Below are 25547 nucleotides of genomic sequence, written 5' to 3' on the forward strand. Positions count from 1 at the left end.
AAATGAGGTTGAATAGATTTCAAGGTTCCTTTCAGTTTTACCTTTATAATTTGCTGAAAATACGAGTCCTGACAAAGTACAGTATATTGAGGAGATCAGGAACTAATTCCAAGATTTAATTTCTTTTTAGTTGCTAAACCTTTCAGGTCTATGTTTAATAAAGGATATCAAACCTGTAAAACCAAATTCATTTCACTTTCAGACCCTTTAGTCTTATATCAACATAATAAATTATCTGTTTTCAAGTAAAAGCTCCCATAAAAGACAGTTATAATTCCTGTCTCAAAGGCTCTTTGAGACTGTTCAATAGACTAAACATTTACTTTTCTCTTGTAGCCTAAAATGATACTTACGTCAAGCACTGATCCAGAAAGATCAGCTCGTTCAAGATTTGCACAGCAAAGATTTGCATGTGCAAGATTGCAGCGGCTTAAATTGGCCATTTTGAAGTTAATGTATCGAAGGTCCAAACGAGAAAGATCAGCACCACTGAAGTTCAAACCCTGAAATAAAAAAGCACAAATTGTCACCATAATTAAATCGTCTGTTTGTATTAAATTTAATTACTATAGCTAACCACCAAGTTTTTTTTAGAAGCAATTGGCAGTTCAGTTACTTGGAGTTTATTACAAAACATGATCAAAATGGACTTAGATACATGAAAGAAGTGTCCTTAAATAGGTTCCTCATAAAAGAAACTCTATCAACATATACATTAGAATATAGCCTGGCTATAATTCATTTATGTGTAGAAGTTTCTAAAGAGGTATCCCTGTTAGTCCTATACCTGCTAATAAGTATTTAAACCTAATTATATTTAAATTATTTTATTAATTCAATAATTCAAAATAGTTTATCAGGCAAAAATGAATACTGTGGTCTTTAAAATCTGAAATGCTACAGTACACATAAGTAAAGTACCTGCCACTGATCGGACCATATATTGCAAATGTACAAATAATTACTTTTAAAAAACTGCTGCAATTTCCATGCATTATTCATAAACTGCTGCATGAGGTATAATTAGGCAATTTAAAAAGGCTATTATTGCATCTCTTTTTGGTTAACCATTTCAGAACTAAATCAATGCTATGACCCATAATTAAATTAGATCTTGCACATAAAAGAAAAATAAAGCAAAATAACCCCAAAACACTAGAAGAATGTAAAATTTTATTTTGCTGATAGAAATAATTCATGTAATTCATGTAAAATTCATGTTAATTACCTGGCATCGCAGTTCTGACTTGGTTGGAGTTGCTAGCAAAAATCGGACAAATTCCTTTCGGGATATTGGTGAATGATCCTCCGGTGGCTGAGAATTCTTGAAAAAGATATTAAGAAATTAGTGGAGTCTTTTGGGAGATAGCTACAATATATATAACAGTGGCTAATGTAAAAACAGGCTTACCTTTATTGCCACTTCCAGGTGTTCAATCAATGAGTCAATACCAAAAAACCTTGCTTCTTCTAACACACCTATCAGAACAAAAATGATTCTGAACAACTAATTTAGTGAATGTATTACAGTCATTTTAAATTTAGTAAAATACGATTAGTTAACATAATTTTAACATTTAATTGACTTTTTAAATGGAACAGATCTGAACATGTTTGCCACAAGTATCTTTGACATAATGAGTCAGAAAATGACGGAAATGAATAAAAGTTTAAAAAGTACAAAAAAGTATAATTCAGAAATCTTATAGGAGAATAAATTTTTAAAATATTGGTAAATACTAAAAGAGGTTTCATTTATCATTTACTTTAACTTGGTAAAAAACAATGTACATCCTTTACATGACTTGGTATGTTTACTTATTCTAATCTGTTAATAAACATCATCAGAATGTGTGGGAATACATTTGGGTTCCATTATCTTTCAAATGAGAAGACCTCAATCAGTTGGCTGTTGACTTGGTAAAAAACTACTTAGAACTCTGGAATTACAAAGAAAGTATCAGACATAATCCCTCCCTTCAAACACAAGCTAATAAGGTAAGTAGATACCGAAAACCACAAGCCGTTATTTGGGAAGAATAATACAATCTTTTCTGTGAAAACCAAACTCTATGGACGATAATACAATTGTAAAACAAAGGTCATCCAAGGTACAGCATCCGGCTACCACTCTGGCATACAGGGTCCACATTTCCCCTTCAAGAGGCATCCAAAGATTATGCCATTCTGGTCGGATATATATCCCCGGTGGAAACCCAACATATTATAAAAGAGGTTCTTGTGGGCCACGCTCTCAATTTGCCAAGATCTGAGTAAAGCAGAACTCTTAGGGAATGCAGCCAGGATACATTTCTAATTCTAGGTTTAGAAATAAATCTTTAAAACATCCAGAGAAGCCTCAGAAATACAAAAGACAGGCCAGGCACGGTGGCTCAACACCTGTAATCCCAGCACTTTCGGAGGCTGAGGCGGGTGGATCACTTGAGGTCAGGAGTTCGAGACCAGCCTGGCCAACACATGGTGAAACCCTGTCTCTACTAAAAAAAAAAAAAAAAAAAAATATTAGCTGGGCATTGTGGTGTGTGCCTATAATCCCAGCTACTCGGGAAGCTGAGGCAGGAGAATCACTTGAACCCAGAAGGCACGGTTTGCAGTGAGCGGAGATCACGTCATTGCACTCCAGCTTGGGTAACAGAGGGAGACTCTCTCAAAAAAAAAAAAAAAATCAAAATCTGGATTTGAATCCCAGCTCTGCCACTCACTACTTTTTGGTGTTAGTGAAATTACTGTAGATTGTTTTAAAGCATATAATTACTTGAGCAATCTGCAGCCAATATAAAGAGTTTGGATGGAAACTGTACTAATTAAAAACAATGCTTTATAAAATGAATCCAGCAGAGAGCTCTGCTTTTTGAACACTTGCACAAATAAAAGAAATAGTTGAGAAACATGAAAAAGAAAAAACTAGCAAATCTTGGTAATAGCTTGGTTTGCAGATATGTGACAGAGCATGGATAAATATATTTCTGATGTTATTTTCTAGGCAAGTAGGATACAAAATGCTATCAATAATCTGAAGAAAAATTAAAATGGGAGAAATAGAAAGCAACAAAAATTTAGTTACAAAGTTATAGAACTAGCTAAAAGAGTCAAATAATGTCTTTTTTTTTTTTTTTTTTTTTTGCAATAGGTACATGTTAAAGGGAATATAAAGTTTGTTATAGCAACACTAGAAGTTAGTGGGTGTTTTGTATTTCACTACAGAAACTGTAAGCTAGCAGTCCTCAGGCTGATTCTGATGTATTCAGCATGTAATGTTTTCAAAATAAAAACATGTCACATAAAATTTTAGATACCCAGGTTTCTTCAAAAACCAAGGTTCTGGCACTCTACATCTGTCCACATTGCACATGGCAATGATCTGCTGAAGCTGGCAGGCATGTGACCTCAAGATCACCAACTGCCTACCACTCCTCAAGTACTAACATCACATCAACTTCAGTCACTTAGAGGCCTATTAGCATCCAAATGTGCAACCAGTGTTTTATAAGGACTTTTGTCTACATCACCTCCATTAACCTTCACAAAAATCTTGTGATGTAGATAGGGTTGAGAGTGCTTTTAACACTCATTTTTCCAATATGACTCAGAGAAATTTTCCCCAAGTTAGTCTCCCTAAGTTAGCAAATTGTAGAATCAAATCTCTAATTGAGAATTATGATTGCAAGTCATGATTTGCCCTCTTGACTACTCTAGTTCTCACATAATGTGGAGAATATCCAGAACTTGGAGCCAAGTTACATTCATAATTCAATTTTTAAAAAAGGAAACAACAAAATCGTTTAAAGTCACTTGTCATATAGAATCTATATCAGTTTAGAATATAAAGTTGATGTGTATGGCTTAGATATTTACCTATATGTACAAAGACTACCTACCTGAAGGACCACCTGTCCGTGCCTAAATCTATTTCTACACCTATATACACTCATATACATGAGAAAACATCTAGTTTAAAAAATAGAAAAAAAAATACTTTTACTTTATGGAAATATACTGTCACTGAGTGAAACAAAGTTAAAATCTTAAACTTACAAAAATGTGAGTAGTTACATAATTATATTGAAAGTCTACATAAACTCACCCAATAAATTAATGCCATCATTTACAATGAGCTGTCCATGACGCAAGTAGTTCAAAATGGGTTCAAAGTACTCAGGACTTCGGTCAATTAAGAAAGCTCCTCTATGATCTTGCTTATTTCCCCAGACACCTGTGTTACCATTATAATAAAGAAAGTACCCCATAAACAAAAAATAAAGTCAGAAATGTATGAGGAAAAAATTGCTTAATATATCAGTAAGTTTTTACTCTTAAAAACTGACATAATTAGTAAGTACAGAAAGTCGGGAGTTATAAAGGCAGCACAGATACAAAACAGGTAAGACGAAATGTGAAACCAACGTATTACACTCACCTTTGTCCTTAAACATGTGGGCCAGCATACTGTCAGGTTCTTTATTCACTAAAGTGCTCCTAAGAATTCAGGGAAAAAAATTGATTTCTCCATTTGTCTTTATAAACAAACATATTTAAGTCAAGAGTATACTCGATCCCAGCTGCTCTCTCAAAAAGATGCATGCTACAACCTGGTAGGAGTAACGCTGGGAAACAAAAACGTGCAGTAAGTTGCCATTTATCAGATCCCTTCTAATCGGGTACTTCCTTTGATTTAAACATTTTTTAGTTTCCTTTGCTTTAAATACTTCTCTGTCTATCCTGTTAGCAAACTATTACATAATAATATTCTTGATCTTCCAAACTTACATTTTTCTGCCCTTTAATAAAAGCAGTTGTAGCCTCTACAAATTTCAGTACTGTTAATTTTTACTTATATTGTGTGTCTATTACTCAATATCTAAAAAGCATGTTCTAAAACACTGAAGTGATGCCTTTTATGCTTTCTCAGGAATGAACCATGTTTTTACTTTGTTCTTCAAAAAAACTTATAAAAAATGGTTTCAGATCACACAGTATATTTAAGCAGCATTTGAGTATCTTTTTAGGGAATCAGCAAATTGAAGAACAAATGGTACACAGTGCTCCTTTTGCATTCTCTTTCTCTCTAACACACATACACATACACCTACCGTGTAGTTGTAAAGTACCGCCCTCCAACATTTAATGTCAGCCAGTCTGTGTGGAATCCTAACAATCCCTCAGGAGGCTTAGAATCTGTCTGAGGATCTAGAGATGACATGTAGAAAATAATACAAATATTAAGATTGGGGATTCTGGGAAGACGGTAATGGCATAATTTTTAAAACTGAATACACACATAATAAAAGCATACCAGAGCTACTAGGACAGCAATACCCAAACCCACAGACTGCATCTAAAACAACACTAGGTGATAAGGTAGTCCCACCAATACCAACAGCTATAAGAGCAGCATGCTTTCAGCGCCTGTGAAAGAAAAAGCAGAGAGATGCAACAGGGTATATGATGAACCCATGAATGTGAAAGCCATCCATAGATACTGACTTCATTGCTTAATAAGTTCAGCTGAGAACAACAGATTGAGATGACCCCAAAAGTGAGTGATGCAAGTACTTTGCAGTAAGATCTGATAGGGCTGAAAATAAACTCTCAAAACCATAACCAAAATAAATGGTCAAAACTCCCTTCTATGGACAAAGCCCCACACTGATAACATGCTGGGAAAATAATCCAAGCTGAATGCAACAGAGACAACAGAGACTAAAAAAAAAAGGGCTCCAGACGAAAGTTAAGAGGTCTAATAGACCAAAATATATCAGAAAATGAGTTCTGTATGTTTTTAACACTTCACAAAAACAACAGAAAAGGGAACTCTAGAGCCATGAAATTAGAAAAACTGTCCTGTCAGCCCTCTTTTCAAGTTAAGAAAAACTAACTTCACATAAAAATGAGCAATACAAAAGGATTGATCAAATGTAATACAAAAGTGTTAAAATAATAATAATAATGTCCTTATAGATAATGCCAGAAATACCCACAAAATAGATCAAAATTATAATCTAATATTCCAAAACATGCTAAAACAAGTTTATACAAGGTATAAAATAACAATATAAACCAGGATTTACAAATTCAGAAACGTGTAGCAAGAACTCCCAAGAGAATTAGAAATAAAAGAAAAACGATTTTTAAAATAAAGACTAAAGCAAAAGAAATACAAGAGTGATTAAACACAATGACAGTGACTTAAGGGAAAGAAAAGGTAAAAAAGAGAATAGCTTGAAAAATTAAAAAGAAACGGCCACACATGGTGGCTCATAACCGTAATCCTTTGGGAGGCCGAGGCAGGTGGATTGCTTGAGCTCAGGAGTTCAAGACCAGCCTGGGCAACAGGGCAAAACCCCAAAATCCCATCTCTACAAAAAATACAAAAAAATTATCCGAGCATGGTGGCACACATCTGCAGTCCCAGCTACTGGCTGGGGGCTGAGGCAGGAGAATCACTTGAACCCAGGAGGTTGAAGCTGCAGTGAGCCAAGATCACACCACTGCCTTACAGCCTGAGTGACGAAGTGAGGCCCTGTCTCAAAAAAATAAATAAATAAAATACAAAGAAAAGAAAAGAAAGTTTCAAATGTAAAAGACAAGTGTAAAAGATCCACCATACATACAATAGAGTCCTGAAAGAAGGAAATCAAATCAAAGTGAACAAAATAAAAATGTAAACTTCAAGAAAACTGTACTGAAATTTTAAAATATACACACTTGAAACTATATATTGAAAGGATCCATCACATACTGAGAAAACCAATTCAGAACAACTCAGAACACCAAAAAATATTCTACTAAAATTACTGTACTTTAAAGAAAGAGAAATATCCTTTGGGTGATCTATGAAAAATAATCACATAAGAAAGATCAGATTTTTTGAGACCAACACCTCAAGCCAGAATAAAATGCAGTAACGTATTTAAGATATTCAAAGAAAAATGATGTGAACCAAGGATTTTTCAATAGCTTCACTGAGGTATAATTAACACAGAACAAATTACACATACTAAAGTTTATAATAAGCGTTGACATATAATTTTATACCAAAATCACATAAAGATGGTGGATGGCAATGACATCTTGCCACTGGAAGATGTCAGAGACTATTGTTCTCATAGTTTCTTGGAGAGAAATCTACTAGAGAACAAGTTTCAGATAACCACTGGAAACATAACAAAAGGATGGAGGTAAATGTACGCTTGAAGAAGTAAAACTAAATGAGAGTATAAAGGGAGACAGTATGGTATACAATGGCTGTATGTTCTGACAATGCAGAAACAATACAATTATTTTTAAGTAAGGGGAGAAAGGATTTAGCATATGAAAAACATTTAACTGTTTTTAGTAATTATATTGGTACTGAAAGTATTGGGTTTGTTACGCTGACATTTTTAGATGTGTTCTGTATGGGGTATAGTAAATGAGTAATTATGTGACATTATAATTCTATTAGTCCCTGTGTCCCTGAAAGTCAGTATTATTGATATAGAAAAAGGAGACACAGATGTAAGAACAGAAGAGGAAAAGTAAAAACCTTATAATCCTTAATATAAACTTTAAGTATTAGTATGAACCCATGAGTTATTTCATCTATCCATATTGTGTTATATATGATATGTAAACTTTCTATCCTATAACATATATACAAATTTTATCTCTACCTATATATTTTCAGTTCTGTCCACCAAAAAGCATAGCAACAATGATAAACCCAATAACAAACAGCCTCCCTAGCTCCCAGATTTGTCTTGGAAAGACACTTCCCACTAAAAAAAATCAAGGCTTGTTGGAAAAATGTTGATCCAGGTCTGAGACAGGAAAAGGCTTTAAGATGAACACCTGTTATTCCAGATAATAAGAAAGCTATAAAATCCAACAGGGCTTGTTAAAAAGACCTGAAGAGATTTCCAGTGGCCAAAAATTAAGACAATCTGAACACCAATAAATGCAGAGGATGAAAATATACCAAATATTTTAAAATCCATCAATTAACAATAAAAAAAAAACCTTAATTGATCATTTTTTATTGTGTTTGTATGCAGTGGACCAATTAAGTGATCGTTGCCTGCCAATCACTGTTAGGCCAATGGATAAAAGAAGATGAGGAAAAGTTCTTACTCACAGTTTTAAGGTAGAGACAGACAGACAAGAGTATGCACTTACTTCCAAGTTGACAATTGCCTGTGCATCAATCCTGAGAACTACTTCCACTCACCAAATACAATTAGTATGATGCTTTAAAAAATACTTAAATATTCAGTGTTGACTGTATGGATCTAAATAAATCAAATACTTTATCTTACTTTTGGCCTTTTCTTTTGAGATATACAACTATAAGCTTTCTTCCAAATCAAAGGGTAGTGTGTGTGCACACCCATGTTTGTGGTTGATACCAAGTTATTTTTTGACTGATCTGATCACTGTGAAATACTGTCAAACACTACTTATGCAAGCAATATTTACTCACAAATATGTAATACAACATGTAGAAAAATTTTGACATTTACTATCAAAGAAAAAATTCTGAAACAATTGTTTCTAAAATCAAAACTACCTTACTATGTTATAGTTAATGAATATGTACACCTTGAAAGCATTTTAAAGGCATGTAAAAGATGAAGCATCCATAATAAACTACGATCATATAGTAAAAAATTTAACACATACACCCAATGTAGAATCAAAAAGTGTGAAGATCTGAATACAGCCATAAGATCATTTTTGATGTTTAAGCTTAATAGCCCCATTTAAAGTAATTGCCATTCCATCTTTTTTTTTTTTTTTTTTGGCAGATAAAACTGGCTTTTAAAGTCACTTACCAATAAATGGCTCTCCTTCACAAACAAACAAAACATCATCATCCCTGGGGAAATCAAAATTTAAAAAGCCACCATCAAAATCTAAAAATCACATTAATTATCTGTTGCTTATAGGAATTATTCCTTAGAATTATATAGACAATAGGTTTTGCTATCAATCTAGACTGCAAAGAAGCTAAGTTTCCAATGCTTTGTTTAGCTCCCTGAACTTAACTGTCTTTGAATTTAAATTCAAAAATAAGATCTTGCACATGAAAGTACTTTTGAAATGGGGGGGAAAATCCCACTACACAAATTATGTGAGTTCAGCTTTCTTATCAACTGAGAATGAATAATTATGCTCAAAGGATAGATTAAAGCCACAGCTAACTCCTCTTTTTTTCTTTACCTTTTTTTTTACCCCTAAATCATTAGCTGTTGTGTGCTTTGGAGATGAAATAAACTGTCATATTAAATCTAGGAAAAATATAGCTGGAAGTAACTCTGCTGTCAGTGTTTACCCACTACAGATCCACCATACACCCAAATGTAAATGGTTGCACATAACCCACAGTTCTAGACAATCAGTGTACATCCTCTTCCTCAACCCATTACACCAGATAACGTATTGTGAACCTAAAACGAATAAGTCGGTATTTTATAGCTCAGAAGGCTTCAGTTATAACCTTCCATTGTAGAAGTTTTTATTTCCTATAGGACATCACAGGACACATTAAATTTTTCTAAGAAGCAGAGTTTGTGCTTGTTAAGGAGAAAGTTAGGTTGATGAGGACCATCATCCAACAATGTGACTCAGTTTTCCTTAGAAACTGAAAGAAGCTGGGAGATACATATTGAAAAACTCGAAATTATCCTAATTTATTTGGATTTAAAATGTAGTATATAGTATTTCCTACTTGTTCACCATGCCAATTTACTGTTTTCAGATTAGTATAAAAATCTGGTTTTTTTTTTCATTAACAAAACCCAATTAGCTGTATGACCTGAGTGAGTCCTCAGCTTCACAGGTAATTTGTTTCCTCGTCTGTAAAATGAAGGGTCTAGAACTGATTCACTGCAAAAGCAGTATACTATATTGAAAGGTCATTTTGATCTGGATTTATACAGAGAATCTGTGTATTATTGTAACTTAAAGCATCATTATCTTCACATCATTGATAAAAAAAACTCATGCTCTGCCAATCAAATGGTATAACTCAGGCAAAGCAATTATAACATAACTGGCATAGTCAACACTTAATTTGTGTTCCCTTTACCATCTTCTTTGTTAAGCATCTTCCTGCTCCAAAATTCTCTGACCTCGTGAAGATGAAGTAAGGTGAACTACACACTTGTTTTAAAGAGATGAATCTGCCTGGGATATTTAAAGAACAAACAAATAAGTCTATAATTATGGTGGATCACTGGTGATATCTCTACTTAGAATTATATCATATTTATAAAGTTTTCACAAAATCTGGCCTTTGTAATATTTATAAAATGCAAAGCATTTCTTAGGAAATGATTAACAAGCAGGTGCATATAAAAGTGAAGAGATGAATTAGATTTCTAACGTTAAAAACTGCATGTCTTATTAGATCCTTCTGTAGTACCACAAAGAAGAAATTCCTCATAGCCATATATGAACTATGCAGAAAGACTATCAGTATACTGAAATGTATACTAAGGGTTTTCTAGCTGATCAATACAGCTTAAGCCCAAATGATTTAAATTCCAAAGAGCAAATTCTAGGTAATCACTTGCCAAAATCCTGTATTCTTAACAGTGATTAAACTACTGCTTAAGGGAAACAGCATAGCACCAAGAAGTTGAGGCACACTGTTGACAGCTTATAAAAAGGTGAAGGTTACCTGATCAAAGCAATATCATCAATCAGTCCACCTTTCCCATTATATACACTGGTGGCTTTTATGCCGAGTTTACTGCTGGCCACAGAAAGCAAATCAGATAAAGTTCCATATACAGCAACCACCTGTAAATACACCAGATTAATATGAACAACTTATTTAATAAATGTTATCCCAACAAGTTACAAACCATCACAGTAAAACAGGGCTAAAAAGAGTATCATATAAAAGGAGACTTCAACAGGTTCTTAACAGTGCCCCCTTTTCTTCTATGACTCATTTATTCACTTGGTGCCTAAAATTGTCGAATCCTAAACTAGAACATAAGAAATCATCTCTGACCAAAACAATCTACAATCCTAAGGTGCGTTAAATAGCACTCCAGTTGTGAAGTAAGATAGACCCACACTTCAATCTAGAGTCTGACATTTTCTAGCTGTCAACTTGAGTCAACCTATTGATGCTTCTGTTGCTTTAACTAAAAATGAAGAAAATAGTAGCACCTACTTCAGAAGGTTATTACGAATTCATGCATAAGAGCTTGGCAAAGAGACTGAGACCTAGTAAGTCCCTATTATGTTGTCCTTTTATTATTTATTTATTTGAATGGTGCACCCTTAGAATAGGAGTCCACTGGTGCTGTTTATTATATCATTATCTACATAAACTACCATAGAAAATATAACTTCCTACCTCATTTATTTAATTCTTCATTAACTAAGACAGATTTTAGCATCTAACATTAAGAATACAGCAAACAGCTGGGTGACAAGGAATTGATCTGTCCTGCTGTGAATCCAGCATTCTGATATATGTGTAAGATACATGCAACTGTTTAAGCAAGGGGGCTGACAATCTCTACATGTAAGTGAATTTTGTGCCCTGGTCCTAACTGTAACTATGGGTTCCCAGCGGCTGAGTTGTACAGTTGCACCATTATTAGTTATGACCTCTGAAAGTTAGGAATAAAAAGTAGGAGAGGGTCGGGCGCAGTGGTTCAAGCCTGTAATCCCAGCACTTTGTAAGGCTGAGACTGGCAGAGCACTTAAGGACTGGAGTTTGACCAGCCAGACCAAAATGGAGAAACCCTATCTTTACTAAAATACAAAAATCAGTCAGGTGTGGTGGCACATGCCTGTAGCTACTCCAGAGGCTGACGCATGAGAATTGCTTGAACCCGGGAGACAGAGGTTGCAGTGAGCCAAGGTTGCACCACTGCACTCCAGCCTGTGTGACTGAGCAAGCCTCTGTCTCCCCCACAAAAAAAAGAAAAAGAAGTACGTGAAGAGCTAAACATGAAGCACAATCATCTAGCTCATGGATGTCCCAAGATCATATGTCAAGATGCCATATGAAGTGAGCACTAAGGCTGGTCCTCTGTCCACCAGTGACTGGAATACAGTGGAGAGTTTCTAGTTAAATAAATAAAGTAAATGGAGGCCATAGAAAAAGCTGCTTGATAACAAAGAGTGTGCAGTTTTTCAAAAGCAGAGTACTCAGATTCCAACTTTTTTCTCTTGGATCAGAAGGATGAAAGAGAGAAGAGTGCTGGAGCATTTTGGAAAGTGTTGAAGGCGAGAAAAATGTAAGCGGAACCAAGTACATTATTAAAAATAATGCATAACCCAACTGTCTATAAGCAGGTAATTGTATAAATATGGTATAGATATACAACTGAATATTATTCAGCAATAAGAAACAATGAGGCCAGGTACAGTGGCTGATGCCTGTAATCCCAGCACTTTGAGAGGCTGAGGCAGGTGGATCGCTTCGAGACCCACCTGGCCAACATGGTGAAACATGGTCTTTACAAAAAAAAAATACAAAAAGTAGCAAAGATGGTGGCACATCCCTGTAGTCTCAGCTGCTTGGGAGGCCAAGGTGGGAGGATGACCTGAGCCTGCCAAGTCAAGGCTGCAGTGAGCCAAGATCATACCACTGTACTCCAGCCTGGACATGATGGGATGGAAAAGAAAAAAGGAAAAGAGAAAGGAAAGGAAAAAGGAAAAAAAAGGGAAAAGGAAAGGAAAGGAAAGAAAAAAGAAAATGAAAGGAAAGAAGAGAAGAGACATGAATTCTGACACGTTACAACATGGATGAACCTTTGTGACCGTATGCTAAATGAAGTAAGCCAATAAGAAAAGGATAAATATTCTAAGATACCACTCACATGAAAGTACCCAAAACAGGCAAATTCATAGAGATAGAAAGCAGAATAAACGTTACCAAGGCATAGATGGGAATGGAGAGTTATTTCTTAATGGGTACAATTTCTGTTTGGGATGATGACCAAGTACTGGAAATAAACAGTGGTGATGGTTACACACATTGCGAATGTAAACAATGTCAATGAATTACACATTTAAAAAATGGTTAAAATAATAAATTTTGTTCTATCTTCTATCACAATAAAAAAATAATGCAAAGCACTAGGCGCAGTGTCCTACACACAGCAGGCTTGCCACAAATAATTAAAGCCTGAGTAAAATATGTCCCCCATATTTCCTATGATTGTTCACCTCTGCAACACAGTGAGGAATTCTGTAATTGCATTATACACATTCCTGGGAAAAAGGTAAGAGAAATATAGTACCTAGGGCATTGCACATGGCAAAGCTGGGGTTGTGTTAAGGCAAAGAACATGAAGAAAGTAAAGACAGAGAAGAGAGAAGCAAACATGCAAAGGAGCAAGAGACTGACCACAGCAGATGCAAAACAACTTCTGCAGTCAGAAGGTACTGAGAGGAGGGTAAGAAGCACCTCTTTCCCAATTCAATGTTCTTGGCATAGTTGCCATTATACAAATAATTTTCTAAATCTTTCGTTTCCCTCTTATTTACCTCTGGCCCTTGTATCTCAATATGGCTTTCTTTTGCCTGATATCCCCTCCTTGCCCTAACATCAACTTTCTTCCTCAGTATCACTTTCACTGCTCTTTCATCCATACCATAAAATAGATGCAAGTTGAATGCACCTGCCTGTATTATCCTTCTGTGATTAACATATTATAGCTTAAGATCTTATATGACTTATTCAAAATACACTAACTTGAATTGTCGTTTACTTCTATAGGATTGACTTGGTTTTTCTGTTGGTTAGCTGTCTTCCGATGAAAATAAAGGCCACCTGCCATGTTTTAAAGCTGTGCTGTCCAATGTGGAAACCACAAGCTTCATGAGTCTATTTAAATTTTAATGTATTAAAATTAAAAGTTAAAATGCAGTTCAGTCACACTAGCCACATTTCAAGTGCTCAACTGCCACACTGGCTAGTGGTTTCCATATTGAATAGCACAGATTTCCATCATCTCAGTAGTTCTATCAGACAGTGCCATTCTGAAGAGCAGAATAAAATGAAAAAGAAGGAAAAAAAAAAAAACACTATTTTAATTCTATTAGGCTTTCCCATGACATAGGAACCCAAAGTAACAAATTGATGAAATACAACTCAAGACCTGTTTGTTGTTTTATTCAGAGGGTTAGGATGTTGCCATCTTCCATTTCTTCCCCACTGAAGTCAAATGTGACCAGATGAGAGAAAAAAAATCACACATACTATTTGGCAAGGACTATTCTCAAGGCAATCAAAGTACAATAGGTGTCTCCTTGAAGGCTGTAAAACTACTAAAGGAGCACAGTCTAGGTATAAACTGAATTCAACTTTTATTTTATTGCCACTTAAATCAATCTTAATAAAGTATCAAGAACAATTTACCATATCACTAAGTATTTTCTAATCTGGCTGTCTGCCTGGATCCTAAAGGTCCAGTAAAAATATTAATTTGCAAAAAGTTGCTATGAATTCTGTGAACAGAGGTGACTACCCCTTGGTAAAGCTGATAAGCAGCACTAAAGAAGTACATCCCTGGCCGGGCGCGGTGGCTCAAGCCTGTAATCCCAGCACTTTGGGAGGCCGAGACGGGCGGATCACGAGGTCAGGAGATCGAGACCATCCTGGCTAACACAATGAAACCCCATCTCCACTAAAAATACAAAAAAAATTAGCCGGGCGTGGTGGCGGCGCCTGTAGTCCCAGCTACTCGGGAGGCTGAGGCAGGAGAATGGCGGGAACCCGGGAGGCGGAGCTTGCAGTGAGCCGAGATCGCGCCACTGCACTCCAGCCTGGGCGACAGAGCGAGACTCCGCCTCAAAAAAAAAAAAAAAAAAAAAAAAAAAAAGAAGTACATCCCTGAGTTGTTCTACTAATAACCGCCATAGGTTCAAATTGAAGGATCCACCTAGCTAAATGGTACATTACCTGGCTTATAGCAGGTCTTTGATAAGTATTTCTTAAATGTTGAGTGTTGAACTAGGACACGCCTTTTTTGTGTGACAATCAGTCATATTCATTTAAGACAGTCACACTGTCATTAGGGTAAAAAAATACACAGTATAAATGCAATTCTAAAGCAATCTGGGCACAGTGGCTCATGCCTGTAATGCTGGCACTTTTTGGAAGGCCAAGGTAGTAGGATCACCTGAGGTAAGGAGTTCAAGACCAGCCTGGCCAACATAGCAAAACCGTGCCACCACACCCAGCTAATTTTTACATTTTTAGTAGAGACGGGGTTTCACCATGTTGGCCAGGAGGATGTCGATCTCTTGACCTCGTGATCCACCCACCTCAGCCTCCCAAAGTGCTGGGATTACAGGCGTGAGCCACCACGTCCAGCTGAGTTTGTTGTTTTATTTTGTTTGTTTTCCAAATTTGTTACAACGAAACTTTATTAATTTTGTAATAAGGGGGGAAAGTTTTAATTTATTTTAAGGTCTCCATAGCTCCAGATACTAGTTCTACAAATAAAATTAACAGTTTACAATCAGGCAGTTAACAATTTCCTTTAAGTGAAATGACCAAAGGGTAGTCAATTAGAGAAAATAGAATTAATACAAAGAATCTTATAGTTCTAGAAATTTGAAAATTTCCCTCGATTTGGGCCAATATACTTATTTTCACTTGGAGGGCTATTCTTGACATTTGTTTTCCAACTAGTCATTCGAGCATACTAACAATACCAAACAAATAAAAAGGAGTTATATTGTAATACTAATATTCATATATTCAAAATCTCTGTATCTTAAACTAATTAGAAACCAGATTTTAAAATATGTATCAACATAAATTTGTTATACATATAGAAAAGATGATTAAGTTAGATTGGCACATGTATTCTTTATACAACAACTCTGTTGAGAAAGAGGAACGATAAAAATCTTGTGTATCATGGGCATAAGCTCCAGTGAGTATATACTAAGTTTGTTGTTGTCCTCATACTGAGCCAAAGAAATCATAAAATGATAGTGCTTACAAAGATCATTTGCTTTCTATGTGTTGTCTCCACCATGTGGGCCTGATGTTTCCATGTCACTGTGATTATCTACTTTAATAACTTAGGCCCTGAGAACAGAAGCATTTTACAGAGTAAATTGAGAAGCATGTCTATTAAAGTTCATGATGACTGTATTATACTACTGTTCAGAGTCAATTCTTTTTAAATTTCAGATCCCATGACAAGTGAAAGCTGTCTATGAGTTGGAAAGTAAAAGGACACCATGTCTAGTAGGATTGGCTAGTTTTAATTTGCCTTTAAACACAATTTTCAAATTGTAACCTATATTATTTAAATTTAAAAATTAAAACCTGCACACGTACATAAAATATTTTTTCTTCTTTACCCACAATATTTATTACATAATACACAAGGAATACTTGTTGAATTTATGCAGGCTGATTTACCTAACAAAATCACCAATCACAATTAATAGCTAAATGTAGAACTCAATTTTCTCTACCTATACTTTTAGTCAAATACATTTTAAATATTTACATGAGCTGATTCTTTAAAAGGTGAGATAATTAACTCTAAGGTGAAAAAAGAAAATATTTAAAATGGAAAATGTTGACAATACCAAGTGCTGGAGTAGTTGTAGCCCAATGGGGAAGGTTCATGCAGTGCTGGTGGGAATATAAATTACTGCAATGACTTTGAAAAAAATCTGGCATTATTTTACAAAACTGAATATTTACATTACTTAACACCCAATAATTACAACTACGTGTCTATACCTTAGAGTGGTGGTTCTCACATGTGTGATCCTGTCACCTAGAGCATCTGAATCACATTTCACCTGCAAATTAAAAATGCACATTCCTACCCCATCCCAGACCTGCTGAATATTAACCTTTGGGGATGAAGTCCAGCGGTTTTCTCAAATTCTCCTCCTCCTTCAAGTGACTCTGATGCATGCTAAAGTTTGAGAACTACTTCCCTAGAAAAATGCTTGCTGCTGTGCACCAGGATACATATATAGAAATATTCATGACAGCACTGTTAATTTAACAACAAAATATAAAGAAAATAACCTAATGTCCACTGACAGTATTTGTATAGCATGTACTTTAATAAAGCAGTAAAAATGAATAAATTATCACTATGTCAGATATTATGGTTAGAACAAAATTATACTGAATGAAAAAAGCAAGGACTGGCCTGGCATGGTGGCTCATGCCTGTAGTCCCAGCACCTTGGGAGACTGAGGACGGAGGACTGCTTGAGGTCAGGAGTTTGAGACCAGCCTGGGCAATAGAGAAGACATTGTCTCCACAAAAAACTATATACAGTATAATATCAATTTGAGATACAGTATGTCCCGGAGCTGATTTTTTAAAAATGGCTAGGCGCAGTGGCTCACGCCTGTAATCCCAATACTTTGGGCGGCCGAGACAGGCAGATGAGGTCAGCTGAGACCAGCCTGACCAACATGGTGAAACCCCGTCTCTACTAAAAATAGAAAAATTAGCCGTGAGTGCTGGCAAGCTCCTGTAATTCCAGCTACTCAGGAGGCTGAGGCAGGAGAATCACTTGAACCCAGGCTGTCAGAGGTTGCAGTGAGCCAAGATCGCGCCACTGCACTCTAGCCTGGGCAACAGTGCGAGACCCTGTCTTAAAAAAAAAAAAAAGGGTAATTTAGTTATGCATATATATGTGACAAAACTATTGATTTAAAAACACACACACACAGCAAAGAGAAAAACAAAACAGAGGTACAGGAAAGTGGATGAGCACATTATGTTATTGATAACATGCTACTTCTCGGGTTGTCTGGCAGACATTTTCTATATTATGTTCTATATTATGTTCCTCTTAATTTTTATGTACATTCTTTATTGTATTCTTTACTATGTATCAAATATATTAAGAAATGTTCAAGCTTAAAAAGTGGGCTCTCAGTAGGTTTTTTTTTTTTTTTTTTGAGACGGAGTCTCGCTCTGCCGCCCAGGCTGGAGTGCAGTGGCCGGATCTCAGCTCACTGCAAGCTCCGCCTCCCGGGTTCACGCCATTCTCCTGCCTCAGCCTCCCGAGTAGCTGGGACTACAGGCGCCCGCCACCTCGCCCAGCTAGTTTTTTGTATTTTTTAGTAGAGACGGGGTTTCACCGTGTTAGCCAGGATGGTCTCCATCTCCTGACCTCGTGATCCGCCCGTCTCGGCCTCCCAAAGTGCTGGGATTACAGGCTTGAGCCACCGCGCCCGGCCTAGGTAATGTTTAGACTTCAGAGGCAGAGGTTCACATAAAATTTTCACCTTCCTCCAACTCTAACAACGTCATGGATTCAAACTGGCATACTTACTACCAACAACACATTTCTTTTTCATTCTTTGTTGTTGTTGTTGTTTTAGAGATGGGATCTCACTCTGCTGCCCAGGTTCGTCTTGAACTCCTGAACTTCAGCAATCCTCCCACCTCAGCCTCTCAAAGTGCTGGGATTACAGGCATGAGTCATTGTGCCTGCCCCCAACAACATGTTTCTGACCTAATACCAAAACCTGAAAAAAAGTTATTTCTTGGACCAAGAATGAAAACACGGTACAGAATGAAAGTATTTCCTACCCTGTTTGCCATGTTTGGCATGATGCCACGTACTCAGAAGGCATTTACTAAGTGTTCACTGAATGAATGAATGAATGATGAATTAATCAGTATACAAAAGGCCTAGGACTTGCACAGCTCATTAATGAATATTCTGAAGTAAAAAAAGCACTCTGTGTTCAAGACATGCAGAAATTCTGCACTGACATTAAGTTGCTCAGAAGCCACACACTGCATTCAGATGCGCAAGTCCCCATTTCAATTTCCTTAATGCCAACTCTTACAGGGAATATTAAAAAGAATAATGAAAATGTTGAGGCACATGGAAAAAGGATGACAGGCACAACATAACTGACTCTTTTGGAGCAGTTTTAAAAAACAACAAAAAACCCTCAAAATTTAAATTAAATATTCCAGTGATTAGAACTAAGGCCTTCAAATGTTTCTGACCACACACCCCAATGGTAACACACTTTTGGGCATGTGCTCAAACATCTGTATATTTATGTAGTTACAAACCATATTCCACTATTAGAAAGTACATGTTTTCCCAAATGATGAGGACTTTTAGTGATTTAGACTATGAATCAGCCAGTAAGAATCTCCTAAATATTTATCATTAAATTTAGTGAAATTCTGCCAAATACAGGATTGACTTTAAACATCAAAATAAGCCGGGTGTGGTGGCTCATGCCTGTAATCCTAGCACTTTGGGAGGCCAAGGCAGGTGGATCACCTAAGGTCAAGAGTTCAGGACTAGCCTGGCCAACATGGTGAAACCCTGTCTCTACCAAAAATACAAAAATTAGTCCCAAGTTATGCAAGAGGCGGAGTCAGGAGAATAGCTTTAACTTGGAGGGTGGAGGTTGCAGTGAGCTGAGATCACGCCACTGCACTCCAGCCTGAGTGGAAGAGCAAACCGCTGTATCAAATAAATAAATAAATATAAAGATAAAAGTAAAAAACGAAAACCAAAAAATAAAATCAGAAAAGAAAAAAAATCTGAAGCCATTTGTCTTCATGTCCTAGAAAGTATTTCTAAATATCTTGCTAACTAGGATGACTCATCCTGTCAATGGCTAATATTTCAAAGAATAACATACACTTAGGGAGAGGCTGATTATTAATAGCAATTAATAAATAGGACTTCAACTAGTCTTCTTTAAAACTCAGCACTGTTTCAACTTCTCAGGCCCAAAGAGATCCACTCTTTTTTTAGTCTCATGGTTTATACATACTAGGAGAAGTGGCAGCTCCTGCCATTTCCTCATTGTTTACTTGTGCTTGCATAATTCATATTGACTTCAAGCTGCAGTTTCTTTGAAGTAATCCTTTAAGATCACTTGGCATTTTGGTGAGGGTTAATTTAGTTAAAACTAGATATAAATCTTAACGTGGCAGTTGTAAGCTTCCACAGCACAATGTCAATGACAACCAATCAGTGAAGAAGCCACTATTAATTAACCTTTTCACATGTGAAGGCCCTCCCTTCTTACAGGAGACCTGAGACCAGCTGACATGTTCAATGACTGGAGGCACCTGTGTCTTTCCAGATCCAAAAAATCACGTTTCCATATTATTTTATATTTTTAAGTGTAAGATACAAACAAAAGGTATATTTCTTCCTGACCTCCAATAAATCATCTTGGACACCGTCCGTGGTGTGCCATCTCACTCTGGAAACCACTGTTCAGAGAATGCATAGCCCTCTCTCCAACATCAAATACATTCACCACTAGTTACATTTATTCAATACACAGAAAATTCGTGGTGAGCATGTAACACAGCACCTTGGAAGAATTCTCTGCCTCTCCACACCTTTCCCTGGGCTTTATAGTCTCACAGTCTGGTAACCACTAAACAAGCTATAAGAGGGAAACTTATTTGAAAAAAAACAGATTATTCTTATAACCAGGAAATAAAAGCAGAAGCGAGGTAAAGGAGATAAAGTAAGTGGTACAGATATTCCAACTGGTGGATGGGAAATCAAATTCTGTTCTATTTGAGTAGCACTTTTCCCTAGCTTATTCTTAATGAACATTCATGTCATGATCATGCCAATCCAATTAGTCACTTTATATATAAAAATGCAAGCTGTTATGTATTATGTAGCTCTTTTGTCAAATAAGAGTAATTATAAAATTTTTTAATCAACTGAAAGGAGAGAAAGCACTGCCAACGTTATCTTAGAATATGTTCATCAGCTGAGCAGTGAAGATCACGGCTTTGTTTCTTTTTATCTAGTATTCTCCAGTTTGGATTTTTATGATCGTTGTAACATGAACATATTCATATTTAATTATTTGAGATGCATTTCCCCCAATCTTCTGAGATTCTCTAGCAGAATATTTTTAAAGTAAATAAAATTTAAATCCAAGAATGTAGTCAAAACTAGATAGTTTAAAAAAAATCCGTGTGAACAATATGGAAAGACCAACTCAGTTAATTTTTGACAACCAAATTGAGTGGATTCGGGAGAGATTTAGAGCAAAAATATTTATGACTAGGTCTAAATATTTGTCTTCCATGAGTAACATAGCAGAGATACTGCATTAAAAAGGTCAATCGGAAGTTTGTTTTTGAGAAATATTACCAATTTTGGATATACTCAATCTTTCTTAGAGTAACAACATACGTTTTAGATAACACCAGCTAACTACAGAACAGGTTTAGAAAAAGTTAATAGTGATGAGAAATGTAAACTTCGTGAGCATATTTTCGGGGTAGCATTCATGATAACTCGAGAACTCGAATTTATACCAATTCTGTTTTAAAATGAGTATTAAATCTCTAGGATCAGAAGAACACAAAATTATAGCCAACAAACCACACTCTGGTTCGAATTTTCAGGGCATGTTTACTCTACACTGAATAACGGGAAAGCCATTTTTAATGCCACTGGACAATTTCACTATTTAAAAATTTACAGTGTTTCCCGAATGTGCAGGCACCAGAGTATTTTGGCAACTAACACAGTGAAACCCATTTACCTTTACCTTAGACTCGTAAAGGCTGAGTTACTTCTGGGTGTCATTTAGCAACGCAGTAAATGTCTGCCTTGAACAGTCAAAATTTCCCAAAGTAGCAGAACAACTTTCATGGGTGGGGCAAAAGGCTGGGAAGGAAGAGAATTCATTTTGGCTTGCTCCAGCGCTGGAAGAACACTTAGCACCACACCCTCCGCAAAGGCCTACCTAACACAGCAAAGGCGACTGTCAAATCGATCCCTTTTGGGTCTGCTGTCCCCGTCCTCTAGGGAATCAAAATAAGGCAAAATAATAAAACGAGTACAGAGAAGTTTGGCGGCGTCGGGGAGTGGGGGCTTGAGGCATCTCAGAGAGAAGGGCAAAAATCAACAAGAAAATGCCCCCATTTTTAAAATCCTGTCTTCGACCTCGGATGGGAGATTTTGTTTATCCACGGGCAGTTTACTTCTGTCTCCCTGACCCAGCTCCACAGGCTCTGGTGCTCGCCGCCACTTTCCGAGCAGACCATTACTCAGCACGGGAGCCGGCGCGCCTCCTCCCGCAGGCGGGAGCGGGGTCTCGGGGACAGGCGGGAAGAGGCGCGACCGCCCGGGCGCCCAGGTGACCGCGGCCCTCTCCGCTCCCCAGTCCCCGCGCCCCCTGCACCGCGCATCCGGGAGCCCCGGAGCCCCCGGCCCGACCCGCGCCGGCCCCCAGGCAGCTGAGGCGCCGAAGGGCAGGCTCGGGGACAAGGGTCCTGAGGGTCGGGAGGAGGCCGCGGGGACCCTGTGCTGTCCCCGGGCGCCCCCAGCCCGCGCACGCCCACCTCCCAGCCCCTCTGCCCAACTTCACGGCTGCCCCGCCAGCCGGGTCCGCACCCTCCACCCTCGCCCCGACCCACGGCCCGCCGCGCCCACTCACGCCCCCGTTACCTTTCCGTTCTTAGGGCTGCCGTTCAGGAACAGGGTCACCCGCCTCATCGCGCTGCCCCCGCTGGGTCCTGAGTGAGCCGCCACCCTCCCACCTGGTCCTACTCCCACCTTTTTCTCCTCCCGCCCTTCCCCTCCCTCCACCCACTCGGATTCGCCTCCCTTCGCCACCTTCCTGCCCTTGGGGACACACCACACACACGCACTCTGTCCCACACCCAGGGCTCGGCCGGTCCTCCTTCCCACCCCGCCCCTAGGCTCCTCAGCCTGCCTGGGGCCCTTCCCCCACCTCTCCGAGACTGACATTCAGCCTACCAACCAACCTGCGTCACCGGCCAGGGTCCAGCCAATCAGCACCCAGTATCGGGCGGGCCCTGGCTAACCTAGCCGGGATGGAGGGAGGGAAGAGACGCTGAAGGCTAGTAGACGGGAAGGGGCATCAGCCAATCAGAGAGGCTCCTGGAGCCGGACGGCGACTTACAGCGTTACTGAGCAGGCGCACACTCAAGTCTAGGTAGCGCTCATCTGCATACGAGGGCGGGGTCTACGGAAAGGAGGTGGAGCGCTGAAAGGGACCCAAGCACCAGTCAGCCCCTCCTCCTGCGTTAGCCCCGCCCACAAGCCGGCCCAGCGAGGAAACGGCTGCGGTAGGGACGGAGTGATTGGGTAAGAGCCAGCTCTTCGCTCTGTTAGGATTGGTTGAATGAGTCTTTTCGAAGTTTGCAGCATCCAATAGAAAGGTGGGAGGCGGAGTTAAAGCGCTAACAGAAGCGTTACTCCGCGAGACTCTCCTGGAAAGTAGTCCCCGCGGTCACAGGTCAGTAGTAGGTGTCTGTGGTCGGCGGGTTGACTGCAGCTCGCGGTGGCCCCACTCCGAGCCCAGGAAGTCACTGGGAGGGCTCGGAGTGTGCGCAGACCAGAGAAAGGGGCGGTAGCGGAGTGATTCGTAGAGTAAGTTCGGCATCGAGGGGCGGGGCCGGGAATTTGAATCGGGCGGCGGGCGGAGGAGGCGGCCGGGCAGAGCGAAAGACAGGGACTGCGCGGGGTGTGAGTCCGAGTCGGCCTCAGGGACCCTGGACTCCTTGTTCGGAGAGCGGTTCCCGGCTACGGGTGCTTTGCCAGCAGAGCCCTTCCGGACAGAGGAGCCGGGGTCTGGAAGCAGCGACCTACGCGAAGCTCGCCTGCCTCGGGGCTCTGAGATTAAGCCTATCTGCCTGGCGGGCCTTCAGGTGCGGCGTGAGAGGTAGGATTGCAGCCACCCTGCCATGGGGCTGCTTCTCCGGGGCGTTTTTATGGCGTTTGTTCGGCTTACCCTGCAGCACAGAGTTAGTACTCCTCTCAGGAGCTGCTCTGGGTGACCAGGGGTGCATCCGGACCTGCTGAGACAATTTCTGGAAATGGACGGAGCTGCGTCTTGAGACGGGTACCCTTATGATTCAGGTCTTCACTTCGGTTGAAAAGCCATGGCTTATCCTTTGGGGTCTGCTTTGGTGCCTGAACAGCAGTTTCCTCCATTTCTTTCTGTTTAATTTGGCCTTAAAAGTACGCGCTTTGAGTAGAAGAATGGTTAGCACAGGCTGGGAAGGGTATTGGGGCTGAGTGGGAGGGAAGTGGAGTTGGTTAACAGGTACAAAAACATAGAATGAATAAGATCTAGTATTTGCTAGCACAACAGGGTGACGGTCCATAATTTAATTGTGCATTTAAAAATAACAAAGTGTAATTGGATTGTTTTTAACAAAAAGGATAAATATTTGAGATGATGGCTACCTCATTTACTTTGATTTGATTATTACGACTTGCATGCGTGTATCAAAATATTTCACGTACCCCATAAATATATACATCTACTGTATACCCACAGAAATTAAAATAAAAAATGGAACCTGCGACGTGTGTTTCTATGCCAGTATGGACTGTATTACAATTCAGTCTTGAATGAGGTTTGTGATCAAATCACATTCATCTTGCTGGTGGGGTTATTTTTCATTGTTTCTCTTCACCTCTTAGATGGATGCCAATTCAAAAGACAAGCCCCCTGAAACCAAGGAGTCTGCAATGAATAATGCTGGTATGTGATGATCTGCTGCCTCCTTGGGAAGTTAAAGGTTTAGACAGAGAGTTGTCCTCACCCCTACAATATGTCGTGCGTTTCAGGAAATGCGTCTTTCATTTTGGGAACTGGGAAGATTATGACTCCTCAGAAGCATGCCGAATTACCTCCTAATCCTTGCACACCAGATACTTTTAAATCCCCTTTGAACTTTTCCACAGTAACCGTAGAGCAATTGGGAATTACACCTGAAAGCTTTGTTAGGAACTCTACAGGTAAGAAAAGTTGTCATTCTCTTGTAATGCTTTTCAAGTTTAAACATAACTTTAATGTAATTCAGCTTTATTTGTTTATATGTACTGTCATATTATTTTAGGTCCTAAATTGCCTACTCTGCACACTCGCTTCTTCAGGGAGACTTCTGTGCTCGTGCATGGCTCATTTAGCATAGCAGGGATCACAGAATTGCAAGGCACCCAGCATGATAATGTTCTGAAGTCAGAGTCGTGCTTAATGCCAGTACTAGAAAAAAATGTGTGTGAGTCACTTTTTGACCTGTCACATGGGATGCAGGAGGGTGTTTGATATGAATAGTAATACTACATTTTGTTTTCATTTATGGCAAAAATAAGAGAAAGTTTAAGAGCAATTAAGAAAATATAATACTGAAAGATCAGGATGTACCTCCTTTAAAAATCACAAACAGGGCTGGGCACAGTGGCTCATGCTTGTAATCCCAGCACTTTGGGAGGCCGAGGCAGGCAGATAACCAGAGGTCAAGAGTTCAAGACCAGCCTGACCAACATAGAGAAATCTTGTCTCTACTAAAAATACAAAATTAGTCGGGCGTGGTGGCGCATGCCTGTATTCCCAGCTACTCAGGAGTTTGAGGCAGGAGAATCGCTTGAACCTGGGAGGCGGAGGTTACTGTGCGCTGAGATCGCACCATTGCACTCCAGCCTGGGCAACAAGAGTGAAACTCTGTCTCAAAAAAAAAAAAAAAAACAGAAGATTGATTCCAGCTAATGTCCTTCAAGCAGTAGAAATGAAGT

The 25547-nt window shown here is 38.7% G+C and overlaps 2 protein-coding genes across 25 annotated transcripts in view; one reads left to right on the forward strand and one right to left on the reverse strand.

Moving 5' to 3' along the window:
• KCTD9 (potassium channel tetramerization domain containing 9) overlaps nucleotides 1-22923 on the reverse strand; it is a 29901-nt gene extending 6978 nt beyond the window's left edge. For 2 of the 17 annotated variants that reach the window (XR_006700316.3, XM_005562866.5), the window contains exons 1-9: nucleotides 22446-22697; nucleotides 10682-10803; nucleotides 8832-8875; nucleotides 5112-5208; nucleotides 4439-4497; nucleotides 4106-4234; nucleotides 1412-1479; nucleotides 1229-1324; nucleotides 354-503 (exon numbers count right to left, since the gene is read on the reverse strand). Coding sequence is in view for 14 of the 17 variants with exons in the window: in XM_005562866.5 (XP_005562923.2) it covers nucleotides 354-503; nucleotides 1229-1324; nucleotides 1412-1479; nucleotides 4106-4234; nucleotides 4439-4497; nucleotides 5112-5208; nucleotides 8832-8875; nucleotides 10682-10803; nucleotides 22446-22493 (813 nt within the window). In the remaining 3 variants the exon portion in view is untranslated. Of the gene's footprint in view, nucleotides 1-353; nucleotides 504-1228; nucleotides 1325-1411; nucleotides 1480-4105; nucleotides 4235-4438; nucleotides 4626-5111; nucleotides 5209-5314; nucleotides 5428-8831; nucleotides 8876-10681; nucleotides 10804-21543; nucleotides 21800-22445; nucleotides 22698-22765 lie in introns of those variants that run through there. The other 15 variants (XR_012417163.1, XM_074000515.1, XR_012417164.1 and 12 more) reach the window with 13 other exon arrangements.
• A 261-nt stretch (nucleotides 22924-23184) lies between these two features.
• Nucleotides 23185-25547, forward strand: part of CDCA2 (cell division cycle associated 2) — a 50196-nt gene continuing 47833 nt past the window's right edge. For 2 of the 8 annotated variants that reach the window (XM_015454597.3, XM_074000509.1), the window contains exons 1-4: nucleotides 23185-23259; nucleotides 23568-23685; nucleotides 24453-24513; nucleotides 24600-24770. In XM_015454597.3, coding sequence (XP_015310083.3) covers nucleotides 24453-24513; nucleotides 24600-24770 — 232 coding nt within the window. In that variant the 5' untranslated portion in view covers nucleotides 23185-23259; nucleotides 23568-23685. Of the gene's footprint in view, nucleotides 23394-23457; nucleotides 23686-24452; nucleotides 24514-24599; nucleotides 24771-25547 lie in introns of those variants that run through there. The other 6 variants (XM_005562870.4, XM_074000508.1, XM_005562872.4 and 3 more) reach the window with 3 other exon arrangements.

This window comes from Macaca fascicularis, chromosome 8 (assembly GCF_037993035.2).
Source record: "Macaca fascicularis isolate 582-1 chromosome 8, T2T-MFA8v1.1".
NCBI lineage: Eukaryota > Metazoa > Chordata > Mammalia > Primates > Cercopithecidae > Macaca > Macaca fascicularis.